The 27,407-nt window shown below is 39.9% G+C and overlaps 1 protein-coding gene across 2 annotated transcripts; it reads right to left on the bottom strand.

The window, feature by feature from the left end:
* Positions 1-485: 485 nt before the first annotated feature.
* Positions 486-25,585, bottom strand: LOC136051867 (ADP-ribosylation factor-like protein 8B). Of its 2 annotated transcripts, XM_065741517.1 has the most exons (7): positions 25,314-25,585; positions 21,662-21,742; positions 8,456-8,529; positions 7,551-7,644; positions 5,357-5,424; positions 3,406-3,476; positions 486-895 (listed from the first exon to the last, which is right to left on the bottom strand). In XM_065741517.1, the coding sequence occupies exons 1-7, from the start codon at positions 25,500-25,502 to the stop codon at positions 846-848; spliced, it is 627 nt and encodes a 208-aa protein (XP_065597589.1). In that variant the 5' UTR covers positions 25,503-25,585; the 3' UTR covers positions 486-845. The 2 variants fall into 2 exon arrangements, with proteins under 2 accessions (XP_065597589.1, XP_065597590.1); XM_065741518.1 differs by lacking the exon at positions 3,406-3,476.
* Between the last annotated feature and the right edge of the window lie 1,822 nt (positions 25,586-27,407).

The raw sequence follows: 27,407 nt of genomic DNA, 5'->3' as shown, positions 1-27,407 counted from the left end.
GCACTGGAACAGGTTGCCCAGATAGGCTGTGGATGCCCCATCCCTGAACACATTCAAAGCAAGGCTGGATGTGGATCTGGGCAGCCTGGTCTAGTGGTTGGAGACCCTGCCCACAGCAGGACGTTAAAACTAGATCATCTTTGAGGTCCTTTTCAACCCAGGCCATTCTGTGATTCTAAGAAAAACTTCCACTGCATCCCCTGAATCTTTTCCCAAGAGAGCATAACATTGCCTGAAATTTCTTTTTTTTTTTTTTTTTCACTTCCCAAGGAATATTTGTATGGATCATTTATTTTTGTGACTGGAAAAACTACAGATATATAACTTTGTGGGTAACTTCTCACCACAGTATTTGAAAGTGCTCTGATTGTCAAATAAGAAGCTTTTAAATACAGCTCTAATTGATTATTTAAATTTAACTGCAAGTGTTAACAGGAGAAACGTTCTGTATGAATAATTAAATGACACCTTTAAAAAACCAGTCATCTCTATTTCCACTGTGCAGTTTATTCAGTTTAAAATTAGAAAAAAAAACAACCGAACAAAAAACGCTATTTGACAATTCACATGCATAAACTCAAATATTTCGGGCCCCCAAAGCACTGATTTCTTTCCATCTTGTATTAAGGCGTTCAGGAATTTCACCCAGGCAAACAAATATCTGGATTTAAAAAAACAGAATCAAAATGGAGAGACAAGCTATGCTTTAGTTTTATTTCCATTAACAAATATGATCAAAGTGAGTCCTGGTAGTATGCAGCTGCATTCTTTTATCTTTTCAGTTGTATATAGCTGATAGGAGTCAGAGTGATTGGGAAAGAAGAGTTATCTTCAGCAAGTTTTCTTCAACAGTGTCTTGATTTGGAGTGCTGAATAAGCCATTGCAACGTTATGTCTGCCAGGACAGATAAAACAAAATGAAAAACTCAACAGCCTGCCTGCACAGCTTAGAGGGACAGCAGAGCACAAGCAGGTTAATACAAATAAATAATAAAAAAAAGAAAGCTCAGTAACCACAGGCCTTCATTCACACCTCATTGAAAACTGAGCACACAAGACTCCATTGTTTTTTGTTTGTTTCTAAGTTCTGCGCGTATTCATATTCCTAAAATATAATGACTGGCATGTAATTCTCTAAGTTACAGATAAAGAACTGTCAGAAAAGATCTACAATGACCACAGAATGTACTGTAAAATCCAGACTGGGATGAAAAGCAGTATGAGAACAAAGGCAGAAATAAATGACCAAGAGAAAAGAGAAGGGCAGGCATCTGACAAGGCACTAAGAAGCCATTTAAGTAGATTCTAGGAGTCCAAGGTCTCTGAAAGACATGAAAGACTGAAGTAAAATTTGACAGCTAAAATTGGTCCCCCTCCTGATACAAACTTACGCACTGGGCTGAAGACTGCAGCAGTTTACAAACTGATTCATGAGCAGATCAGCTTTTTTTGCCGCAAGGCAGTAACATCTGCTGAGGTGGTAGGAAGGATGTCAGGAGGCAGGAACAACTGCAGCCCTCAAATTTAAATTTTTTGCCCTATCTGTACTAAATTCAAGACAGCACTCCAGGAATATGCTGGCAGATCAGCTTGAGCACTAAGAGTGCAGACAAAAACATCCCAGAGCATCCAAAAGCTAGTAATTATGTACTAATCTTTCCTAGTCTCTCAGGACACAGAAACTGACAGCCTCACACAGACGCCCCTTGATGAGGCTCGTTAGTTAGGTTACAGTTTGCACTGAAAAATGACTCTCTTGTTCAACTGCAGTGACATCAATCAAAAATGCAGAGCAAGAGGACAGCTCCCACTCTTCTCCTTAACAGCACAGTAGTTTCATCATTTTAATAAGCTAAATACATTTTCATTGCAGTTTTTCATCATAAATTGAAAAGTTATAGAGTTACTGAGATTGCTCAACCTCTTTTCAGTTTCCCAGGTCTTCCTCAAAAAATGGCACGTGAACACTGCGCTCCAGAAATGCTCACACAGTTCCCAATGCACGTGATAGATATCATCCAGTCCTTTTTTTTTCCACTTCCCTGTGCAAATATTGATGACTTGATGAGGATCAGACACCACATTTATAAAACTTGAAGGCAAAGACGGTACTTAGGTGAACGGGGGAACGTTTTCTGAGTTTTGAACAAATGTGTGCTTACTTAACACGGAGCCATGTAATTTCTGGTGTCCTACACTCTCTGTTTTTAATTGCTTCCCTGTATTTTACTTCCCTCATTTCGTGCTAATTTAGGCCTGCCTCCAACACAGTCTCCCCTTCACTTCTGCAGATATCCCTAAGTCCATTCTTCCCGAGTTTAACAATACATTCTCTGTGTTCCCCTTACTCAGAAGTAATAGTTACAACCCAAGCTGGAGCAAAAACAGACCTGGTCCCCTTCAAACCAGTGCACCCAAAGCCTGCACACCATGTTCAAGGGAAAATATGAGAGGTCTGCCTGACACTGCCTAATATGTTCCTGCACTCAGCTGAAATCTCCCCAGCTCTCTGAAGATCAAGCATAGTTACCTCACTACCTCTACTACCTGCTTAAAATTTCCCCTGCTGCTGGGAGAAGCTGGCTGTCCTCCCATTTGCACTCCCACTGTCTCTCACTCAGCTGAGTCCTACAGCACTGACCAGCTCTTCCAAGAAGCCTGTTCTCCTCAAGGAGAATCTGAAAGTATCTAACAGGTTGTACCTGTCCCAGTGAGCACCACCTGTCTCAGCACTGCACAGGGAAGATGAGTGGCACAGGCAATGCCGGTCAATGGCTGCCAGTGCCAGCCTAGCCTACCTTCCCCCCCACTCACCACAGTGGCCAAGTGAGCTCAACTGTCTCCACAGGAATAGTGAGGGAAGGGGAGATCATGACAGAAGACAGGAACAGGAAAGTGAAAAAAAGAAGAAAAAAGAAGTGCTAAAAGCAAAGGCTAAACAGGAGACAACTTCAAGTGGATTTTATAGGTCCCCACAGACTTCAGGATAAATTCAGCATGTCATCCACAGGACTAGAGCACAAGTCACTCTGTTTGAGGAACACTCCATATCAAGTCTGCTTTAAAAGTAAGACCACATACGGAGAGAAACACTTATCAAAATTTAGTAACAACAATTAATAATAATAATTTAATTAATAATTTAATTCCAAGGCAATTTGCCAAATTTATTTCTTAACTTCTTAGGAACTGAATTACCCTATAAGTGATTTTTAAATTATATATAATTAGATATTAAAAGGCATACAGTTGAAGGTGGTATTTGCAACAAAGTCTTTCGAAGTAATTTGAGATTTTCAAGCGTGTATGGGAGCACCCACATATTCAATATTAAAATCTCATTAATGTTTCCAAACATCTGATCCAAAGTACACAGTGATGAGGCTATAAGAAAAAGAAGCTTACCAATGTTATCCTTCTCTTTACAGGAAATAGAATAGCAGCAGATTTCTCTGTCTTGGATAGCTGAAAGGTTTCTATGGAACAAAAAATGTTTTAACATCACAAAAACAGGCTAGAGAAATGTACTGCAGTTTATTAGATGGGTTAAATTCCACTCTCATATACAACATTTTTTAAATATGCTATAGGATATTAAATTATTATTTTTTTAATTATAAAGGCATTAAGGTTATAAAGTCATTTCAAACATTTAGATTTCTCATTAAGTCAATGTAACAGTGAATAATAAAAAAGCAGAAATCCATGAGCTGACAGTAATATCCTGTGCTGAATAACAGCACTTGGTTTAGTGTTGAACTTGTTCAAAACTTTTAGCTCTGTTAATTAACTCTTGCAATCAAACAACAGTATACAGCATTATTCTTCAGGAAGCTTATTATAACATACACAAAGATACTAGATCTGACTCCTACTGAAAGGATGCTTCTACAGCTAGGAAGACACTGCTTCTTCATTTACTTCAGTTTCATTATGGGAATTTCCCGATTGCTCCTCAGCATTTCTGAATGCTTTCCTGTTTTTTTTCATTTGTTTATCCTCACACAAGTGAAAGAAGCATGCAGGAAACAGACTATGCTCATGGAGCAGATGGCAAGTAGAAGCACTGGGAAAAGAAGAGTCTAAATTCTGAAGAAAAGCACCAGGGAGTTGAAGATGAACAGGAATCAGCAGTGTACCCTTACAGAAAGAAAGCCAATGGTACCCTGGGCTGTGTTGAGAGTAATGCTGTCAGTAGGTCAAGGGAGGTGACCATTTCCCTCGAAATCTGCCAAATCTGGAGCACTGTGTTTGATTCTGGGGTTCCAAACAGGAGGGAAAAATTGAGTCACTGGAGAGGCTCCAACAAACAGACAAGAAAATTAAGGGACTGGAACATCTCTCCTGTGAGGAAAGGCTGAAAAAGTCAAGGCTGTTCAGACTGAGGAACATAAAGGCTCAGGAAGGGAATCTTATCAATGTGTACAAATAACTCAAAGGAGGCTGTAAATAGTATGAAGCCAGGTTCTTTTCAATGAGGCCCAGTGACAGGACAAGAGGCAACAGGCACAAACAGAAGCACAAGAGGTTCTATCAGAACATGAGAAAACTGTTTTATGGTAAAAGTAACCAAGCACTGGAACAAGTTGCCCAGAAAGGTTGTGTGCTCTTCCTTCTTGGAGACATTCAAAGCCTGTGTCAAAATGGTCCTGGGTAACAAGCTTTTAGGGGCCCTGGTTGAGCAGAGGACCTGAACAAGATGATCTCCAGAGGCTCCTTCCAAATATTATGCAATTCTGTTTCCTAATTCTCCATTGCTTAGCCATTGGACCATCCTTCTAGACAGAAGGCTTTGCTCCACTTCCCACTGATTAAAATTTGGTGATCTGAGATACAGAAATGTATTCTGCAAAATTATTGCTATACCATCCATTTTTACAAAATTCTGTACTGCATTTAAAATTACCCTTGCGATGCAACAATTTAAGTCAGTTTCAGTTATACATGAATATATGCTTAAGATACAAGTCAAAAATATCCAAACTGCTCTCATTTATAGACAATAGTTTGAAAAGATTCTGTTGCAATACCATTTGAGCACTAAACAGCCACTACAAAGTGCTCTAGGAAGTGATCCTATTACTATCTCTAGCAGTTCTACCTTCAGCAATGGGAAAACAAGATTATCTGAAACAACTTTACACAACTGAAATAATAATCAAGAGAGGTTTCAATTTCCTGCAGACAGTTATCAGCCTAGACTGCTATTTCAACTGCCAGGAGCTCGTGAAGTGGAGCATCTGAAAATGCAAAATGGAATCTCTTACAGCTCGTTATTGCCTCAGACTACCAAGGACTTTCTCTAATGTATCTTATTTCATAGCGTTTCAGCTTTTTACAAAGGCCAGCTACTTACAATTTCTCAATTAACTGCTTTTCATCCAATGCACCTGGGAGGTCTCTTTTATTTCCAAGGACTAGCACCTGAAAGAAATAATTCATATTGATGTTAATCCACAGGATTTCTGCATTTTGCCACCTATTGCCAATATTTTGGATGTTGTAGCCAAATATATACACATAGAATGCAATAACTGACATATTCAAATTGGCCAATATTTGTGTGAGCAATTTGGAAACATCTTTCCCAGTCAGGTACATATTCTTTGAAAACTGAATGTGACCAATCATCTCTGGGTGCACCAGTATCAGAAGTTCCCTACACGGATTCCTTCAGCGTGAAACATAAACTTGGAAGACAGCATGCATCAGTGCGCTCAAGCCACCAATGGACATTCAATCTACAGGACCAGATCAAAAGTACAACCCCAGTAGTAAACGTTGAGTCCTCAAGACCACTTAATTCTCTCTACAGTTCTGCCTCCCTGGTTCTTAATGTAGGTGTACTAGTCAGGCAACCAAACCACAGCTCACCCTTACCCCAGCTAAATGACTGATTCCGCTTTCTCCCCTTTGAACACTTATTATAAAAAATGAAAACAGCAGCCATTACAAATGAAGTCTGAAAAAAGCAGAAAATTTACCAAACAGACACTCAGACATAAATTTCCTACACAATACACTTGGAGCCTCAAGTATAGCTTAAAGTCAGATGAATGGTTAGAGTACATTCTAAGATAAAGTAAGCAACAAAGGTTTTTTCAATTATAATTGCATTATTGTTTTACGCGTGTTTCAAATCCAGCCAAAGTAAGGATTGTCTCATTACTTCCCACGCAACTGGAACACATAAAAGCCCATTACTTACACTCTCAGATTAATAAAGTTATCTTAAAATTTATAATGCCAAAGCCTAGTTAAAATAAACTAGAGGAAGTTCAATACCAGTTACTACCTATGAAATAAAAATAAGTAAATAGTACATTACTGCAGTATGCTGGTCAAGCTGGGCAAACATATAAAAGGAAAGGAATTTTATTAGGTAGTTCTGATAGAGATCTGTCAAGGAAGGGACAATGAAAATTAAAGCAGGATATACAGACAGTACAACAAAAAGACATCGCCCACCATGACTGGACTGACTGTAGATTTCCATAGGATTTGTTCAATATATAAGTAATACATAAAAACTGAATAACAGTAAACTTTATAGTAAAGATTAAAGACCACTAAAAAAATTCTCTCTGATAAATGCATTTGCCTAATTATATTCTCTAGGTGACTTCATGTGGACTCTGTTGACTTTCTGTCCACTCCTCCTCAGATGACTTCAGGCATATGCATTGGGCTGAGCATCCACATACTTGCTTACTAAGAGGGTCGAAGCAAGAGCCATTAAGCTGTCAGTAAGTTCTCCCTGATTTTTAAGTATTACCAGTTTCTTTCTTATGATCAAACATAGTAATATGAAATATATTGTTTGGTGATGTCAGCATTAAGATCTGTGCTAGATTGATTCATATCAGGTTTCAAATGACAGATTACATTTCAGTGAACCACTGAACCAAAGAATCAGAATGTCCTGAGTTGGAATGGACCTTATAGACTACGTAGTTCCAAGTCATCATGGAGTTCAACCTCATTTTTGAACATTAGTCTCTAACTCCGTAATTCCTCAGTAGAATTTCAGCAGGATTATTATTTGACACCTCATACTTGAGAACCATTATCTTTTTGCTTTTTTTCATACATTTTTACTTTGAAAATCCAAACAGTGTGGAAAAAGAAGTCAAGACAGAAAAAGACAAGTTCCTCCACAATCTCTGGAAGCAGAGCTGACTATGTTAGCATCTGACAATCTTCAGAAAGACAAATCTCATATGTCTTAAGATCCTGACACAAACATCTCTACATCAGTGGTTTAAACCTAGCTGACAAGGGGACTGACTAGAAATAATTATTATCTGATAATGCCACATGTGAAAATGAATTTGTTCCAAATCTCTTCTGACCTTTAGACTAGAAATGTATAAACACATTGCAGCACTGATAAGATGCCAAGTCCTGTGAAAAAAATATTACAATGTTATATCGAGGCTGCATCAGATTTAAGCTATAGTATTTTCTAGAGTCTGGGAGAATTCATTCACAAGAACTTAAGACTACACCATCTACAGCCAGGTAAGAACAATAAAAATCAAAATACGTACTGGAATTCCATGCAATTGCGGTTTATCTATCAAACTGTGCAGTTCATTCTTTGAAGCTTCTACTTTTTCCAGGTCTGCTGCATCCACCATGTAACTGCAGTGGGAAAATAGATATTTACAGTATTGTCCTCTACTTACAGAAAGCTGCATTAAACCTTCTGTCATGTGACAAATGCATTCACATTGTCAAAAGCATTCAACCACTCCTGATTTGTATAAACCCTGCATCTATCTATTAACACTGGAAGACACAAAACTGGAATGTACAATTTCTTATATACCTGGAACATAGGATGTATAGAATACATTACTTGTATTAGGTTGGGTTCTATCACTGAATGGTTTGACAGATCTAAGTATTCTATTATAGACTTTTCTAGATGCATCTGTTTCTACTGGCAGTATTTTTTTCAATCCAAAAATCTAACAACAGCAAAGTAGTAGAGAGAACGGACAAATGGATGGAGAGAATGGACTCTATTAAATACACTTCTACCTGTACCTATATCCAGTGCTATGAACCAACAAGAATACTACAAGCATAGGAAATAATTTTCTTCCTGCTGTATAATATAGTATCTTTCATCCAGATGCCTGTGAAGTCAAGACTCTAACGCAGTCACTCTAATGCAGTAAGCCAAGTAACTCACTATTACAATCCAAGTATGTTTTTCTTGAATTCTGCTTTATGCTGATGTAGTAGCCAGCTTCCAAAAAGAAGGCTACTGCATATTTTATGCTTCCTTCTTGTTTTAATGTTATCAACAAGTTCAGTTAAACATCTCACCATAAGGGAAAAGCAGCATAATTAAAAAATGGGTAAGTGATGGAGATGGACAGGACTGCAAGCATATCCATATTAATAGTATGTATTTTAAGATTTAAGTGTACACAAGAAAACTTACACAACTGCATTGACTCCTCTGCAATAACGTTCCCACATGCTTCGAAACCTTGGCTGCCCTCCAATGTCCCATACCTGGAAAAGATAAAAACATCAAGCCCAAAGCTTTTTTTGAACTATGCTGCACTAAAAGAAAAGAGCATAATATAAGAATTCTTCCATGCAACATGCACATTGCATTTACACTGCCTGAATGTAGTTCCTAGACTGTCCTCAAGAGAATGATATTCTCAGCTCCTTCCAGTCAAGGAGTCAGTCAGTCCTGTGACCAAAACAGTTCCCAGTATCTACCTGGACACTTCTGCCCTTCTCCAATAACCGCAAAAAACAATGTCTAACTTAAGGGACCAATGTGAATTGCTCAAATACATGGTCTAAAACACACAAAAATAGATTATTTGAATGAAAATATTTATGAAGTTGCATTTTTTATGGGGCTAGGGAGACCTGAGACAAGAATACATCAAGCCTTCAATGGAATAAAGGATAGATAAACAGTTGGTGAGAGAGCAGAGGAAGTCCACGTGAAGGACTACATACTACAGGACCACCACAGTTCTCCCACTTGTTCATTAAATGTTCAATAAAAGGCACAGGAATTAGCTGTTTAGAACCAGAAAAGAAACAGTAGTGTAAGGTAGACCTGAAATGATTAATAAGTGAATCCTAAGAGAATGAAACCTAAATTCTGCTTGGGATTTTATAAAGGTCCAATCCTGCAAATGCTTATGCCCACTGTTAACACTGGACAATCAGAGTGAATTCCTTATCAACAAAGGGCTAGCACTTTCTTCATATACATAGGAATTACTTCTACTTTGCTTGCAAACAATTAGTACTTTTGGTGGATGAAAATAAACAGCTTCAGAACTATTTCCAAGATCAAAATAGCAGGGAAAGGATTTAAATCATGGGTGCAAGGACTACACAGTGATGCAGCTGCTGCAGCTACATCTAAAGGTAGTTGTAGTACATGCAACATGCCTATTAAAATATTGATGAATACTGAAAAATAAAAGGAGTAGATTTGTTCCTATACCAAGGACTAAGAGAATTACCCTTAACTTCAAATGATTTAGTTATCAAAGCTATATGTTCCATACATCAAAACTAGGAGGCATACCCATTACAGCCCAAACTGAATTTGCAAGTAATATGCATAGAAGCAGAAGTTTATGCCTTCCAAATTTCCTTAGGAGTTGCTTTCATATTAATGCTTTCTAAATCTAAACGCATTAAAGCTGCTGTGACAATATAAAACAGACAATATACCCTTGGATTAAGGACTTTTTCAATTAATGTGGACTGTATTTTTCATTCCACAGTCCATAGATCACATTCTGTGACTGATTATCTCACCACTCCTCTTGGCATAATGTTAGTATATCACATAAATGTACATTGTCTTTGATCCCTTTTATAAGATTAAGAATTTTGCACATTAAAGAGAGTTGGGTGAACTTCTGAACATGAACTGGGTATCAATTATGATCTGCACTGACATTTGAGATGCCGTTTCAGAAGTCTTAATAAAATAAACCTTTTATTTTTAAAGCTTGAAAGAGATGAGTACCCTGTTCAATATTATAGTTAGAAGACAAACCTCTCATCAACACTAATTACTTCAATAACTCTTCAGGACCTTGAAACTAACAGTAGCCATCTGGTGACATCTGCGTGTCTGGAGAAAGAAACCAAATTACTTTCTTGGTAGATCAGAGAATAAAGAAGGGGAAAAAGGATAGGGAAGGCCAGTAATAAGATTAGATTTCAGGAGACTGATAGCTGTTATTCCTGGTAGACAGAAGAATCCAGAAGATGATGTGGCCTGGACGGATCACAAAACAAATACAAGATAATGAGATATTGGTTTTATGCTTGTTTGATGATATACTGTACATATAATATATTAAATCGCACTGCAGAACAAGTGTTATTCTCATTATGAAAAAGAGTCACCTTGAAACATCAGAAAGATAAGTCATTTCCAGTTAGTTTCCCTCACAAGGCTTACAGCTATTCATTAAAGTAAACCATGAAGGACATGAGAGAGGTGTTTTTAGCAGCACATGCAAACCAAGTTTCTATCACTGCATGAAGTTATATTAATCTTAGAGAAATAAAATTAACTGATTAAGTAAAAAATTACCTCCTTACTTATGAAACAAAAATGCTGCTAGGACTAAATTTCTAATACTCTACTATATCGAATCTCTGCCCTAAACCATTTTTACTGTAAATGCAGAACTATAACAGGCATCCTTACATTCAGGGAGGAAAAAAAGAAACATGCTGGCATTACAGATCTTTTCATACACGAGCTCTGCATGCTTAGTATGATACTTATGTTTGTATCCCAGTATGTAATACAGAGGTAAAACATTCTGGGAGAGGTGGGAGGCTACACCCTACCAGCAGAACATCAAGTTAGCTGTAAAAAGAAAAGTTTGTTTTGTCTCACTGGTTTTAACAAGACTGGACTTCAATTTCTCCCACCGTTTTTGTTGATCCCTCAGGAATAAAATTTTCACAACGTATAATAGGTAGCTTTATCCACAGATCAGCTGATGATAAGAAGCACAAAATGCCTACAGAATGACCAAAACAGATAAAAGTTCCTTTGATATTCAGTGCCATTGTCTCAGAGGAGATTAACATCTTAAGTTGTTCTTTAGGCTAAATCACATTTTTATATATTTCTGTATTCCTGTAACATTTTATCAATCACTGATTTATTTGTTCCCATCCACACCTGCAGAACAGTAATTCCTGCTATGCTTGCAAGTCTATACTCTCATAAAGAAATGTTTTGATTTGTAAACAAGATTAATCCCTGTACTTCAGAATCTCCATCTACCACAGTGCACATAATCACCTGTTCAGTCAGCCTATTTTAAAACAGGAATCTCTTTGGGTATGTGTCTTATTCATATGGCTCTAAGGCTCCTTACTAAGACTGCATATATCACTGTGCTTAAGGAACAAATATTTTCCTTCTGCACAGAGCTGTATCATGACAGTTGAGAAAAAAAGCAGTTATGGATTACGTTCAAAGGTTTCCAAAAGCTTTTCAGTTATGAGGAGGCTCATTAACCCTCTAGTTGTGCTTCTTTTAATTAGCTTATACTGAGGGAAGATTTGACAGTTATTGAGAAAGTTGCAGGAAAGGATAAGTAATATTTTCTAATGTCAGTTTTCCACAGCTTTCTTTTTCCCCACACACACTGTGTGGGATTTATCTTGCAGACAGAGATGTGTACACTGACACGTTTCTGTCTTCATGTTAATGCATGGGCACAGTACCTAAGACCTCACTGTACGCTGACAGCTTTTCAGCTATTCAGCTGACCAGAAGCAATATTTTCTTTAGGACAACAGTATTTCACTCTAGGCTTGCCAGTACTGTCTAGAGCTTCTTTCAGTATTAAAGGAGTTTAATACAAATGCAGATATAAAGTTGATGGCATTGAATCATCTTAATTTGCAAGCTCAGTTTGACACTTTAAGTATCTGAACATAGAAATATGTATTTCTGATTGGATGTAGTCAAAAGCTATCAGCCATAGAACCTAACCTAAACAATACAGATGAGAAAATTCTCAATATAGAAAAAGACTTGGGCAGAATTAAGGTTGCATCAGCAATATTCAGCAGCAACACGCTGTACGTAGACAAATCCAGCTATATTGACGTGACTTAAAAAGCTCACACATATACAGCAAGCACAGCGACAGCATTCATAGACAACTCACTGTGAAAGGACAAGGAATAACTGGAAAGCAGGGGATTCATTTCATGCAATTTCAGCCACCTAAAAGGTAGGCATCTAATCCAAGTTACTAGCATCTGCCTGTGGTATCTGAAGCTCCCTGACAGCACCTAAAGCAGAAGATATCATCCGTCTTACCCACCTCATCTATCAGGTGAACCATTCTTGCAAAGCACCCCTGCCTTCCACTGATTTTCAGCAAATGGATCAGGTTGGCTTCCTCTGTTTCACCTGGCCAAGGTTAGGGAAGACAAATCCTCAACAGTCCCCTATTCTAGAGTGGAATGTTCACTCAGTAACACTCTCCTTTCTGTCTAATAAATGCGACAAGAAGAATAGCTAAACCAAGTACACTTTTTAATAAACTGCTGCGTAGATACAAAAATACAGACCTTACCTGTAGTATACTAATCACATAGCTCATTATGGAAGTGAGAATACATTCATAGTTCCACTAATTGCAGTCAGTTCTATTACCTTGTATTTTGCAAACATCTTAACAGTTGCCTTAGATGTGAATAAGAAGACACATGGCTACAGTTTCTGCAGGCAATACTTCCCAGAACACCCTGTTCTTTGAAATCAGCCTTGGTCCTCCAAAGAACCTTGCTGTCACCCCTCCCTGGCAGCAAAGCCCAACTTTTAAACATTTTTGCAATTAGGTAATTCATTTTAGTCATGCCAGGCAGAAAAAAAAAAGTACTGTATGCACAGTTCCCACCGTTCGTAATTATTTAATTTAATCATGGCACTGCACTTTCAATGGAGAACTAGAAACAGATTTGCAGCACAAAATGGCTGAAGAGACACAAGGCACAGTGTCTGATGGATTTTAAGTAGGACACAGAAGCAAAGTCTGTTATCAGCAATCATTTTCTGAATTTAGTTTTACTTACACCTGCACTGTGTTCAGAGGCCGGAGGGCACCAAGGAGCTCAGGTTTAGAGATAATACTGCAGCCCCCTTAATCATGATGTAACACATTCCTAAATACAAGCAGCCAATCCATCCTGGCCTGAAAACTGTGTTCTCCCCCAGGCAGAAAGCCTTGCTTCAGGGTGATAGTAAACAATCCTCACACGATCACAAACCAGACATCACAATACCGGGCATTCTAGTGAAGGTCAGCATACAGAAGTCTTAAGCTACGAGCAGAATCTGCATTTGGAAGACCAGCAGCAATGAGACCAGAGGCAAGGACACTGCTAGCTCCTAACAGCTGATCAATAACTACTGAAATAATTATTAATTTTAGTTGTTCTTGAGGAACATTTAACCATGAAAGCAAAATGAGTACACACTCAGCAGCACAAACTTGTGGGATGCACAACAGAACATACGGTGGAAAATTTACTCTAATACTGGTAGACTAGACATTAGTAGGACACTCTCCCATGCCAGCTTTAACTTCACTAACTCCCACTGCCTGTCCCTCTTGCTCTCTTACCTCTAAAATCTGAGAAATTATGACAAATTCTCAGCATGTGTCAATGAGACAAGGCTGCTGAGGAGAGAACTAATCAGAGCCAGCATTTACGGTCCCCAGGTGTCCCAGCAGTACATTGGAATAGAACATATGTTTATATAAGTTACAGAAAACTTCAAGCTGGAAATAGATAAAAGATCAGAATCCTAAATTACCTGGATTAATTTGAGAGATGGTCTGAAATACAGCAGCTGAGATTTAATATGCACAAGTTCAAAACACCTGGTTCACCTCAAAGCATAAGGCTGGTTCAGACAACTGAGTCACTTCCCTGGGATCAACTGTTAGTTCCCATTTTTTGGGGTCCTAATGGTTACTTTGAATGACCAGTGAGCTGCTCAACACTGGCTTCTGGTCTCATGTGTTTGCTCAACCACACAATACTTCTGTGCAAAATGCATGATCCTAACGCACATTCTTTTTAGTGCATAACTGAGCACATATGCAGCCTCCAAAAATTCTCTGATTTGACAGTGCTTTAATATTTTCCCTGCCCTTTGCTGGACTCCCACAGCTCCACATCCCACCTGCACTGGCTGCCTGAGAACTGGACACTGTAGTCCAGGCATGGCTTCACTAGTGTGGGGGAGAGGTTTCCCCTCCCTCAACCTGCTGGCAATATTTCTCTCCGTGCAGCTTATGAACCACTGGCATTCTCTGCAGCAAAGACACACTGCTGACTCATATTCAATTTGATGAGTACAGGACCCCCATGTCCTCTTCCACATAGCTGCTTTCTGGTTGGCTGGTCGCCAGTATGTCTGGGTGCCTGGGGTTGCTCCTCCCCATTTGCAGTCTTGGGACTTCCCGTTGTTGAAGTGCCTGAGGTCCCTGCCAGCTAACTTCTCTGCGGTCCCTCTAAAGGATGGGATGATCACGTGGTGTATCAGTTTGCCACTGCTCAGTTTGGCAGCATCAACAAACTTGCACACGCTACTCTCTGTCCCATGAGTCATTCATGAAGATGTTAATGCTCCCTAGACACTCACTAGTGACTTCCTGATGTAGTGTGATCCTGACTGTCCTGACATCAGGCCAGAGATGGTATGGCCTTTTCAAATGGACCCAAAACATGGAATAGGCAATGCTTGCAGATAATCTGCTGGAGCTGTATCGGCACTACACTCACAGAGCTGTATTACAGCATGACATGGAGGATGGTGTAACAGTAGCTTTTATTTTAACAGTATTTTAACTGCTGTTGAACAACAGGATGAAACACTAAAAAGCAGGACATGTATCCCTGCAGAAATATGAAAACAACTATTTAGAGGAGGAAGGAACACAGCAATGAAGGAAGCAAGAGAGGAATGCACAGAGCTGGGATCCTTCTCCATCACATCAGAGCAAACAGAAAGCAGCCAGATGCCTGGCTTTGCCCTCTGGCACTACCCAGGCTGCAGATGCCATGGAAAGAGGCTGGCCTCTAGCGGAGCTAGCTGGGGTGACTGCAGCCTGACCTCCACAGCTCCAATTCTCCCCAGGCTGCACCACCCAGCAGAGTGCAGAAAGCACAAGGAAAGAGCAAAGAAAAGCTGCTTTTGTCTGTATGCGTTCCTTGTGTTACAGTATTTCTATTTCTTATTCTAAACCTTACTCCAAGATTTGTTAGAATCAAAGGTTGATCAGTTTGAGTTCCACACACATTTAAAACAACAGTTATCCATGGGAGTCTTCTGAGTCTGTCAAAATGTGTTATGCTAAACGTTTTATCTGCTCTCTAGATTATTGAACAGTAAACCTCACTAGAGTAAAAGTATCAATAAAGTGCCGATCTGAAAAACAGAGCAATACCACCAAATCAAATCAGTCAGCAAACGACAAACCTTGTTTGGAATTAAAACCTCAAATTATTTCAATCACAGTTTTTGTCAGGAAAAAAAAAAAGAAAAAAAGAAAAAAAAAAAAGGAAAGCCATAAGCAGAGCCATAAGTTGCAGTACATTAAGTATTTTGATACTGAAATCCTGTAATTTAACACCCTGCCAGCAGCCTTAAAATCTATGAAGCTTCCTGCTTGGATTCTAAATGGTTTCTGCTCAAACATTTCCTCTTTTCCTCCTGTTTTGTTTTGGAAATAATAGGTGAGAGGTTTTATGAAATATTTGGCCACAGTAAAGTTTGGCAGTACATGCCAAACAAGCTGAGAGCTTTATGATTTTAATCACTCTCAACCACATGAGCCACATTACAGACCACATAAAATTGGCACCTCTCTATTCTTTAGGCCAACATAAATCAGTACTTTTCTTTCTGTGTGGTTCAGATAAATACTCATATAATACAAAAGTATGTCCATCACCATACTTTTACACTCTAGGATGATTGACTAAATATGAAACTAAATCTGCTGGCTTCTGGAAAAGACTGACAAAATAGGAAGACAGTAGAATGCAGGATCCTTAGCTTTTTTTTGTCTTCTGGAATCGCATGGAATCTAGAGATAGAACTGCAGTCAAGGAACCAGACAACGATGCTGCAATAGCACAGTACTTCCTTCTTAGTGGTCTAAATGAAAATTGGGCAAAAAAACACATTAAAGATCATTACAACCCACTTGTTGGTGATGTAACTTCTCTTTCTGAAGTGATCAGTCTTAAGCCTTCTGGAATGCCTTTCTTTTCCCTTGAAGACATTTGACTCAGATAGTTTCTCAGCCTCACCCTTATACCATGCTTAATTTCTTCTATGCAGCATATCGAGACCTTTGAAAAAGGTTGGATGCAAGAACCTATTTGCCTACCATGAACATGGTACCTGCTACATTTCAAGGACTTCACAAGTTTAGTAAAATAATGCTTTATCCAAGAATTTTCATAGTAGCTGATGGTTGTGGATGAGCCTTCTGATGCTTGAGAAAAATCATCTGCTTTGTTGCTGACAAACCCCCCTCAGTACTCTGCAGCCATCAACTTATCGACAAATGATGTCATTCTCCTCACAGTAAAATAATTTCAGAAATTTTATCTAGCAACTATTAAGATTTTAACAATTTATCTGAATACAGGAACAGTGACTTCTAAGTACTTTTTGACAGGCTTTTAAGGCAGTAAGCCTTTATACAGAAGAGCCCTATCCGCTTTTTTTCACTATACACTGTTGTCACAGAGAGACCATTAGAACTTGATGGGATACATTATTTCCCTGTGCATATTTGTTTCCAAACTAAATACTGTTTCCAATTATAGCGATTTTTAACAATGTTAGTATTATCCTATTAATTCCTACCAACTGTATTTTAAAATCTTTCATACAGTATGACTTTTGGAATCGGGCACAATTGCACAGAAACTCACAAACACCTCATGCTTGCATGATGCAAATCTTGGAATATCAATTCATGTACAAATTACCTTTTTTTTCACCTACTTCAACTATTCTGACTCAAAAAACACTTCATTTTGTGATTTTTTTTGTCAAAAGCTTTTCCATTTTCCTATGTCTGACAATTCTGTAATAGCACCAGGATAGCACTCCAACTATCCTTGTATTTTCTACACATAAACACCAAATCATGGCCTTATTGCTTGTAGTGAAAAAACAGAAACCAACAGAACTGAAAGGCAGTTCATACTCATGGATTTTTTTCTCCTACTGATAATCTCTTCTAGATTACTATGGTTGAATGTTGGATGAGAAGAGTATAAATTGGAGGTTTAGAAGTAATTAAAGCAGAAAGAACCCTTTCCTGGATAAATATGGAAGCAAAACTAAAGCTCAAAGGGAAGGTACTGCTTCACTATAGAAGTACTCACATGTCTGAAAACCAAGGGAAAGCTCATGCAGAAAAACAAAATTACTACATGTCTGAAACAACAGTAAGAAAAAATTACCTGTTTGAGTTAAGTGAAAGCTTGAAGACAGTTTGACACTTAAACAAGAACAAATAGCTTTTTCTTGTGAGCCTGCATTTGCTTCTTCACATCGCAGTATTAATCACAATTTTGTTACTGGTCTACTTCTCGTACACACTGGCCATTGATGGTTAGGAGACTAAGAATGCTTTAGGATGCACCTGCACTTGTAAGGCAGTACCTCTGATGTCCTTGTTGTAAACCCGTTATCTTGATTTGCTATCACAGCTAACACATGTTCATTTGTGTATAATACGTAGAATCTTGGAGGAGAAAATCTATACAATTAGCACATCAATCAGATTTTTGATATTGATGGCCACTGACTTCTTCATAAATTCTCTTTTATAGCTAATATGAGTTATGAATTAATCACAAGGATTAGAAAAGTTTGAACCCATTCAAAGTTCATAAAGTCTGACAATATACCATTCTACATTTATTTAAAAAAATACTGTCACAATCACACAAATTCACGGTCTATGTGTGCATACTGAACACATAATTCTGACAGCTCTCTAGCCATTATCTGTTAAATGTACGAAAGAGTATAATTTATAGCTATTCAGGGTGGAAGGATGAAGGAAAAAGTAAATTTTCTCTACAACTGAAAAACTGCTTTATTCCTCTCCATTCCATGCTCTCAATATGGCACCCAACAGCTAAGTCAGTTTACCCAGACTGACAAAAAAAATGCATGTTTGTACCCTTATTTCCCATGTCATGGTGGCAACCATGTAGCTGGGACCATGCTACTTAGATAATTTGACCAGGGGCAAACTAGTAAGGTTGTTCTGCATTAGTTTTGTTTTAAAGAGGTTGCTTTCAGCTACCTCAGTTTGTTGATATAAATACTGCTTAGCCATGTGATCACTAGTGTTGATGCAAAGGGGTACTAGTGTGCATGACCAGGTTTAAAGTAGAATGTAAAGCCTCTCTCTATGATCTACTTAAACTGACTGTTAAATCTGATCTTTAGCCTCCACCACCCTCACCTGATACCCTGTTAGTCTTCCCAGAAGGTAAACCTGGTTTGTTCCCACTGCAAGGAACGTCATTTCTCAGTTTAGAAGCTGGCAGAAAAGCAAGCATGATAAAAGGTTATCTTTTGACTTTTTGAAAAGGGACTGACTTTATCTCCCTCTACAAGAAATACAGTTTGAAAGAATTTGGAGCCCAAATGAAAACTACTTAGAAGTTCTGATTACGATTACAAAAGGCTTGCATCAAGCTACCATTACATTTAGGTATGTTCTTTCTATATTAAGAGTTCAAATCTCTGCTCAGCAAGACCACATGGCTATTGGAAGACATTTAATTAACACAGGTATTCAAGACCAGAATTTCCTACTCCCCTCCCCCATCACTCACTGACATCCACTCCTGGACATTTGCTGCTTTCTCTTGAATACACAGGAGATGTTACTTTGAGGAACGAGTTTACAGACTGACCTTTGTGCGTATGCAGAGTAGGATGACTCATAAAGAAACAAGGCAGTGAGAGAAGGGAGCACCTCTGACTGAGAGAAGATAATGATTGTGATAAGATTTGGAAGGAAAGTTATTCTGGGAGTTACTGAAAAACGCCTGAAAGACAACGTGGTCAATGGTCACAGCCAAGGAGAGAGAAAGTTTGATAAAATTAATCTCCTTTTATGATGAGGTTACCCACCTAGTAGGCCAAGTGAAACCAGCTGATGTAATCTTTCTGAATTTCACCAAAACTTTTGATACAGATTTTCACAGTATCCTTCCAATAAAAATAAAATAGAATCAGCATACAGATAGACAAAAACATAATGCAACAGGTGAACAACTGGCAGGTGAGTCAAGCCTAAAGGGTCTCAGTAAATGGGGTTACATCAGGCTGGCAGCCAGTCACTAATAGAGTTCTGTAGGCTCTACTTTAGGGCCTGTCCTCTTTTAATATTTTCATAAATCACAGTACTGTATGGGTTGGAAGGAACCTCTAGAGATCATCTAGTCCAATCTGCCTGCCAAAGCTGGCTCCCTAGACCAGGTTGCATGTAGGACTCAAATGCATACACACTAGGTAACTTTGCAGACAACAGTAAACTAGGAGGTTCTGTTAGTTCCCTTGAGGCCTTAAAGAGAGATCCTAACAAACTATGAGGGCTGGACAATCAGCAAAAGCATGAAGTTTCACAAGAGCAAGTTCCACATTCTGCACCTGGGACAGAGCAGCCCTGGATATACATACAGACTTACAGTATGAGAGTCTGGAGAACAGCCTCACAGAAAGAGATCTGGGAATTCTGGTTGACAGAAGTTCTGCCCTGACAGACAAAAGGGCCAACAGCACCATGGGGTGCACCAGGCCCAGCACTGGTGATAGGACAAGGGGAAATGGCCACAAACTGAAGAATAGGAAGTTCTGCACAAAGTCCTGACACAAAGGGTTATCCTGTGATACTTCAAAGGGTTTCACCACCCAACACTGACTTTTGCAGTGCTCATCACACAACAGACTGGTTTACTTAAACCTGCAAATACACAACCACCATCTGTACTGAAAAAGAAAAAAATTTAGGCTTCTATCCATCATACATCTTTCAGGAAATGACAGAATTAAAAATACTTCTATGATTCTACTCTATCTTCCCACTCTATCTACTCTGTGATAAGAGTATGGTCAGGTTTTTCCTCAAATGCTGTATTCATGTACCATACTGATATTATCAGTCACCACAGCAATAATCATTCTCTTCCATTTTACATTTTATTCTATTTTACATTTTAAGCCTTAACTGCCTTTACTGTAGACCTAGTTTTAACATATTCACCATCACTTATTTTTGATATTCTGACAAAATTTCCTGTGAAATTAAAATCAGATTAAATCGTGAATAGTATTAAGAGTTTTTATTCCATCCAAACCTGATGTAAATCTCAAGAGGGCATATTGGAAAGAGGGTTGGAGTGCTGCAAGTAAATAACTGAATGACATTAGATCCTTCACAACAGATTTCAAAAGACTGGCTTACTAGGCACTATAATATATAGGTGGTCATAGAGGAATACAGTGATTATCTTACACACATACAGCACAGAAGTACACAATTTAAATGTTCAGCTGAAATGTCCTACAGTCATATATATGAGACCAAGAGAATAAGACAAGAATTGACAGACACAGTATCTACATCCCTATGTCATACTGGGCTTTGGATGATTATTTTACAATAGCTTTAACAACTCCCAAGCAACAGAAGTCAGTTATCCCTCTTATCACCCTTTACTTGCTCATTATTTAAAGTGAGTGGGCAGATAGTTTACAACTGCTTATTTTCACATTACTGGTGATTTTAGAAAATTAGAAATTGGTATAACTTGTCATACCAATCCAAAGGAAAAAAGAACACCTTCAGAACTGAGCAAGAAAGGAGAGGAAATAAGGAGAAGAAGGGAAAAGTCAAAGTAAAAGCAAAAACCTACATTCTCTTCATCTAATTTTAGAGAAAAAGGTATTATTTTGAGCTAGACTAATAAATCTGCCTCCCTTTATAATAAAACAATAGAGAGAGCTTTAATGCTAGTAATTTATCTGTATTTTGATGCCTATGCTATGAACCACAACCAAACTGGCAGCATATGTGTCATTCCATATCTGGAGGGACAACGTACACTAAGAGATAGTGCAGTGACAACTGACTTAGGTTAGATGTTATATTTCCTGATAGCTAACACAATGGGAGCTAAAATGCATTCTCCACTGAGATTCAAGTTAACAGGAAAGTTGTTTAAGATTACCTTCACATTTGTGAGAAAGGAGGAGAGAGTACAAGAGAAAGGCATCTCCAGGTTGTCAACTTGGTTCCCTAAGTATCTCTCTGAGTTTTATGACTTTTCTAATCCAAAGGAGTGCCAGCTTCCATCTGGCATAGATACCATGAAATAATACAATTAATGTAACACAGAAATATATGACTATATGCTCTTAAAAGAATTTCTGAACTACAAAAACAGATAGGTGACCCTTTAGCACCAGAAAAAATAACTTTCTACAGCTTTATTACAAATTCTTATCACTCTGTCTTTTAATTATCCATTCCATATTAATGCAGACATACACACCTACCTTTATGGTAACGTTTCCTTTTGTTATTTTTCTCATATTGAAGCCTACTGTAGGAATCATGTCTTCTGTGAACTGCCCTGACTGGAATACAAAAAAATAATACGTATTATAAAACAGTTGATACAAAGCAGATGGATTTCTTTCTTTCTTCTTTTTTTTTTTAAACACAGTAAAACACTACATTAATTTTCCACAAGAGAGCACTGGCCAGCACTTCAATTAATGCATTGTCATGCCAGGGAATACTGTTCATTTCAGTCCCTTTAAATGATCTTTTATTCTCCTCAGTAACAAAGATCATCCCAGAAAGCACAAGACTTCAGCTAATTCTTCATCTCTGATTGTTGAGCAAACCAGAAAGCAGGACTGTCTACATATGATAGAACTGGCTACACTAGAATTTTTCCCCATCATTTTCACCACGACCACAAGGTTTAACATCAGACCTAACATGAGAAGTACACATCTAAAGAGTACTCTCAGCTTCTGAATAGGTAAAGCAGAGAAGTCCTGCTGTGGAACCTAAAAGAATTTCACTGACACATAAAAAATTAAGGAACTAACTCAGCATACCATAAACCACAATGAAATGCCAAATGCCTACCTCCAAACCTCAGTAAAGACAACAATTTCTGCAAGACAGATATTTGTCAGTACAACAATGAAACCTTACAAAAATTTGCCCACTGTGGAAGATAGCCTTTGATGAGAAAGGTGAAACTCATTCCTTCTTCTTGTTCAAAATGCATCATTTATAAGGGACTGTACCTCAACACAAGTGGCATATTAAGATACGACCCAGGTTACTTAACAACTCTTTCTATGCAGTGGTCCAGGCCCTCTCTGCAGTGCACACAGCAGCCTTGGTTTTCCAGTCACCAGGATAAAAGGAGCGTGGTAGCATGGCACTTCCAGGAATGGCACCATCAACCTGCTGCAGTGGGTTCTGGGCTAATTTGCTAAAATATATAGTACACGTATTTGTGCTGGACAAAATTTGTGGACATATACACACCTCCTAGCACATAAACCCTGGGGATGTAATATCACTATTCAGGAACAGGAAAGCCTGGAAAAAACAGATACCCAACTCAGCAAGTTACTGTTTAGGCAAATGTGTACAAAGTCAGGATTCCATTTTGATGATAAAACATACACCACACTCAATGCACTAAACTTGAAGACAAAAACAAAAAACAAACTAGTTTGGAAGACAGAACACAATGGATTAGTGTCTCCTTTAATGGTTTTAATCTTCTAAAATTTTCAGTTACAGCTAAGTGGATCCAGCTACAAACTATGTACTATGTTTACAGTTCTTTACTTTCTCATACAATTAAAAAAGGAAAACAGTTCTTTTAATCTCTTGTTCATAGCGGCAGAAAAACTCTGATTACTGTGTTCTGTTTCAACTGCCATAAGCAGCAAATAAAGTAAAAAGTTCAGTTTTGCTTGCCAGCAAAGTTTTATATTACAAATGAACCATTTTCCTGAATATTTGGACATATAATTTCATTGTTATGAAGAGACAGCAAGAGACTGCATCCTAACACAAATGAAAACAACAAATGCTAAGAAAATTCTAACACTCTCTCCAAGTGCTGATGAATACTGAACTGACAATGAATGCAGTCATTATATCTTACTCAATCAAAAATGGTGGGCCAGATTCACTTCAGTACATCCCTGTGCATCCACAGTAAGAGGCAGTGAACTTACCCAAGGTTTCCACTGGTAACAGAGGTCTAAATATGTCCCTATCACAGAGGAGACTATCCTAAAGCATGTTCAGTGGACTGCAGCATCATTCAGAGGAACTCTGAATACTACTGTACAGTGGGAAAAACAATTATTTCCCATCATCTGTTTTTATGATCAACTGAAGTTTGCAATGAGTTCATGTACTCACTGTTTTCTAATGGCTATTTTTGCCTTGTTTCATGCTAACCACACACACACACAAACACACACCATCATCTGTCTATTTGCCTTCCTCCTATCAACTGGCATCTACTGCCTTTTCCTATATCATTTACTCCCAAATTCTTTAACCACCCTTCTCTGTGTTCATCAGGGCACATATCTCCAGCTTATTAAAAAATCCAAAAGCTACAACTGTAATCTGTGACATTTCTCAAAACAGGAAACATAGGTGCCTTGTAGAATACTCTTGAGAGAGATGATGACAAATTCAGACGTGCAGAAACAGGGAGTGCTATCATGTCTGGGTTAGCATGAGAAAGACAAACATGTATGGTGTCATTCCACAGGTGTAGTATGAACAAGTGGGGATTTACAAGCATCAAGTCTTACACTGCACACTACTGTTAGAGCACCGAGGTCTCTGAAATGCTGTGCTCTTCTGTGCTCCCTTTATGAAATCGAGAAACAATACAACCTTATGTCTTTTCCTTCTTCAGCAAAGCCTACTCCTTGAAGCCTAAATGGATAACGAGTAAAGAGGTCTATGTTATCACGACCACCTAAAACTGAGAGTTTAATGTATTTTCTGTTCACTGATGGATGTGCCTCAAAGCACACTGTTATTGCTAGCTGCCTTTTGTTATCCTCTCCTTCAACTTCTTTACTCATGCTAATTCACCATATTCTTTTATTCCCCTTCAAGCACATGAAGGAAGCAACAGATGCCCTTCAGTTATGTCCATCATCATTTCCGCATCTCCATTAGCAGGCCCTACTCCTCCCAGCCTGTTTCTGTCCAACATCTGGATGCTCCCACCATGTGGCAGGTGAAGCTGCGATACAGCAAAGAGCTAATGACCTCGGATTAGCACAGATCCTCTGTAATGCTCATTTGTTTGCATCTTTTGATGGAAAATAAAGCTTTGGGGTGGATAGAAGGGTGCACCAGAAGGGTGGGAACAGCATCCAAAGATAAGAGTATTTCAGCATGGAGACAGAATGGAAAATGTCATGGCAGATTGTCAGTGCAGGAGCTGAAGAAGGCAGCAAGGCCATCCCAATGCTACAGTAGAAAGGGGATGGTGTGCCGGACTTGAATGCTAGGGAAGGGCTGGCCATGAGGGAGCTGCGGGAGGTGATGCAGCTGATGGAAGAGAAGAAATCAGTCAAGGCACAGTTAAGGCCCTGGAGGAAGCACAATGTATTACTAAATATCTTGGAATACACCGATGTGAACAGTCAGCTCTCTTTACGACAAGCAAGAATTTGGGGAACCGCTTTTGTGACGATCACACTGTGCAGTCACAACACGCGAGGGCAGCCTGGACGCCTACCTGTGCGAACTGGTGTAGGGAACCTGCTTTGGCAGGGGGGCTGCACTCGATCTCTAGAGGTCCCTTCCAACCCCTATGATTCTGTGATTCCCCTCCCGTGTAAAACACCAACCCCATTCCAGCCCGGCGTCAACGCTCGAGCCTGCCTAAGGCGCACGGCCGTGATGGCCCCACCCGTCCTGCGGGGATCTCACGACAGCAGCCGGCTCCGCCGCAGCCCGCACTTGTTGCTGGGGGAAGAGGATCGAAGGAGCCGGCCGAGCCCCGCCGTGCCTCCAGACCTCCGCCCGCTACGGTCCCCCCCCCCCTCAGGGCGCTGCAGCTCCCCGCCGCCCGCAGCGCCCGCCCCAGCCCCAGCCCCAGCCCCAGCCCGTGCCCGGCGGCGGCGAGCGTACCGCCAGCACGGTGAGCAGCGTGGTCTTCCCCGAGTACTGCAGCCCCACCAGCGTGAGCTCCATCTCCTCCTTCCAGAACAGCGAGCGCAGCCACTCCAGCACCCGCGCCACGAGCGCCAGCATCCCGGCCAGCGCCCCGGACCTGCGGCAGGCGCCCAGCCCCAGCGGCACCGCCTCGCTGCTGGGCATGGCGGGGCGAGGCCGCGGGGTCGGCGGCGGACGAGGCGGCGCGGGCACGGAGCGCTCGGCGGGGCGTCACGTGATGGCGGCGCCGCCGCCGCCCTTGCTGCAGACGGGGGAGGGGTTTGGCCGGGCTCAGGGGGGCTCGGCGGGGAGGAGGAGGCGGCGGCCGCGGTCGGGCTGGAGGAGAGGAGTGACGGAGCCCGCCCGCCCGCCGCAGGGGCAGGGCTGCGCCGCGAGATGGCGGAGGGGCCGGGGTGACGGTGGAGGGCATGTCCCTCACAGGATCCGGGCTTCTGAGCGATGACACTTGTCACAGCCTTAGTACTTGCGCTCTTCCTGTGAAAGACTGTTTCTTGTCCTGTGTGTAGGGTCAGACTTTAGGTTCCACGTCTTTCTTTGGGCTCTTGTCTGTCAGCTCCCTTCGCGTGCTTCCAAGCAGGGCGTGTTTGGTTGGTTGCTCTGTGTAGCTGTGGGTGACGCGATGCACAGCATCACACGGAATTGTCTTTTGCCTGTGCTGGGTTGAGTGGCATCCAGCACACTGCCTTGCCTCACAGCGCTGAAGAAAGACTTGTTTTGCCCTGAATCACGGGAACAGCTTCTCTAAAGTAAAGACAACTGCAAATCATCTAGATGGTTGTCGTGGCACCTCAATGTCTCTGTTTATGGTTGTAAAGATAAGCAGAAATAGGGGCAAGTAGTCTTTTTCGGGGTACAGCTTGGAGAAGCTGATGTCACAAAGGACAATAATAATTTGTACATGGCAACAAAGGTGCTACTCCCTGCTGATTTATCTGTTTATCTGATATGTTACACAGAGATCAACATTCAGAAATGAGGGTGGGCATAAATGAAACCAATACAAGAACAAGGAGGCAGCTAAACTTGTCGGTAAGAAAGCAGGATGAACATCCTGTTGTCCCAACAAGATAACCAGACAAATGTCTCTCTTAAACAAAGCACCCACAGGAATGGTGAGGAGCTCTCCCCTTTAAGGTTTGAAAATTTACAGCAAAATTGACCCTTAGGTTTAATCCCCTCTATAACCAGAGTTTGGAATGTGATGAATATGCATGTGCTGTACTTTAAACATATGTTCATTTCTCCCTTTGGTGCGCATGTTTGGTGGAGAGATCCCCCATGTACCCAGCGCTGTAATAAAGGGAATACCTGATACCTGCTTCATATATTGCATTGGTGTGTCAAGTTAGGGTTAGGGTTAGGGTTTTTAAATAGGATTAAAAGTCTAAAGAAGTGTGGATATTTATCAAGTTACGAGTCCCAAACAAACAACAGGAGGCTTTTTAATTTTTTTCCAACTAGCCTAAGGTGCTGCCCTCGATACAGGTAATCCATTTGTTTCAAAGCTATCCCCTGGTTAATGTTGACCAGCCATATTGGGGTGCTGGGCTAAAAGAGTGATCACCGAATCTGCTACAGTCATGCTTATGTCACTGGGGATTGCTATTTCTATTTAACAATATTTTCATGGCTTTGTATATTTATGACCTAAATTATCAAACTGGAGATTAGTTTCAGCAACTGAAACAACTGTTTGCTTCCCTATTCAGAGCAATACGTACACCCAAGACACTGCCTTCAGTGAATTGAATGCATGATGGCCGAGTAGATGGCCCAATAGAATATATAGTGGCTTGTTGTTTCCTCAGTGGAGGGACTGATTCATGTTCCTCCCTCTTTTCAGTCCACCACCTCCTCCTGTACAAACTTACTAGGTGAAAGCTTCAGTCCATGTTAATTGAAATTCTCCTAAGTTTTTAAAAATATTATAGAAGTGGATGTCAAGACAGAACAATATCATGAGTCTTTTTTTTTTCTTACGTAAGGAATTAAGTTAGAAAGTGGTGAACAGTTTTTAAAATGGTTTTAAAACTGAAAAGTTGAAAAGCT

The sequence above is a fragment of the Cyrtonyx montezumae genome, unplaced genomic scaffold (genome assembly GCF_038088225.1).
Source record: "Cyrtonyx montezumae isolate F1298 unplaced genomic scaffold, pur_monq_1.0 scaffold_3, whole genome shotgun sequence".
Lineage (NCBI taxonomy): Eukaryota > Metazoa > Chordata > Aves > Galliformes > Odontophoridae > Cyrtonyx > Cyrtonyx montezumae.
This window is presented reverse-complemented; position numbering and strand designations above follow the sequence as displayed.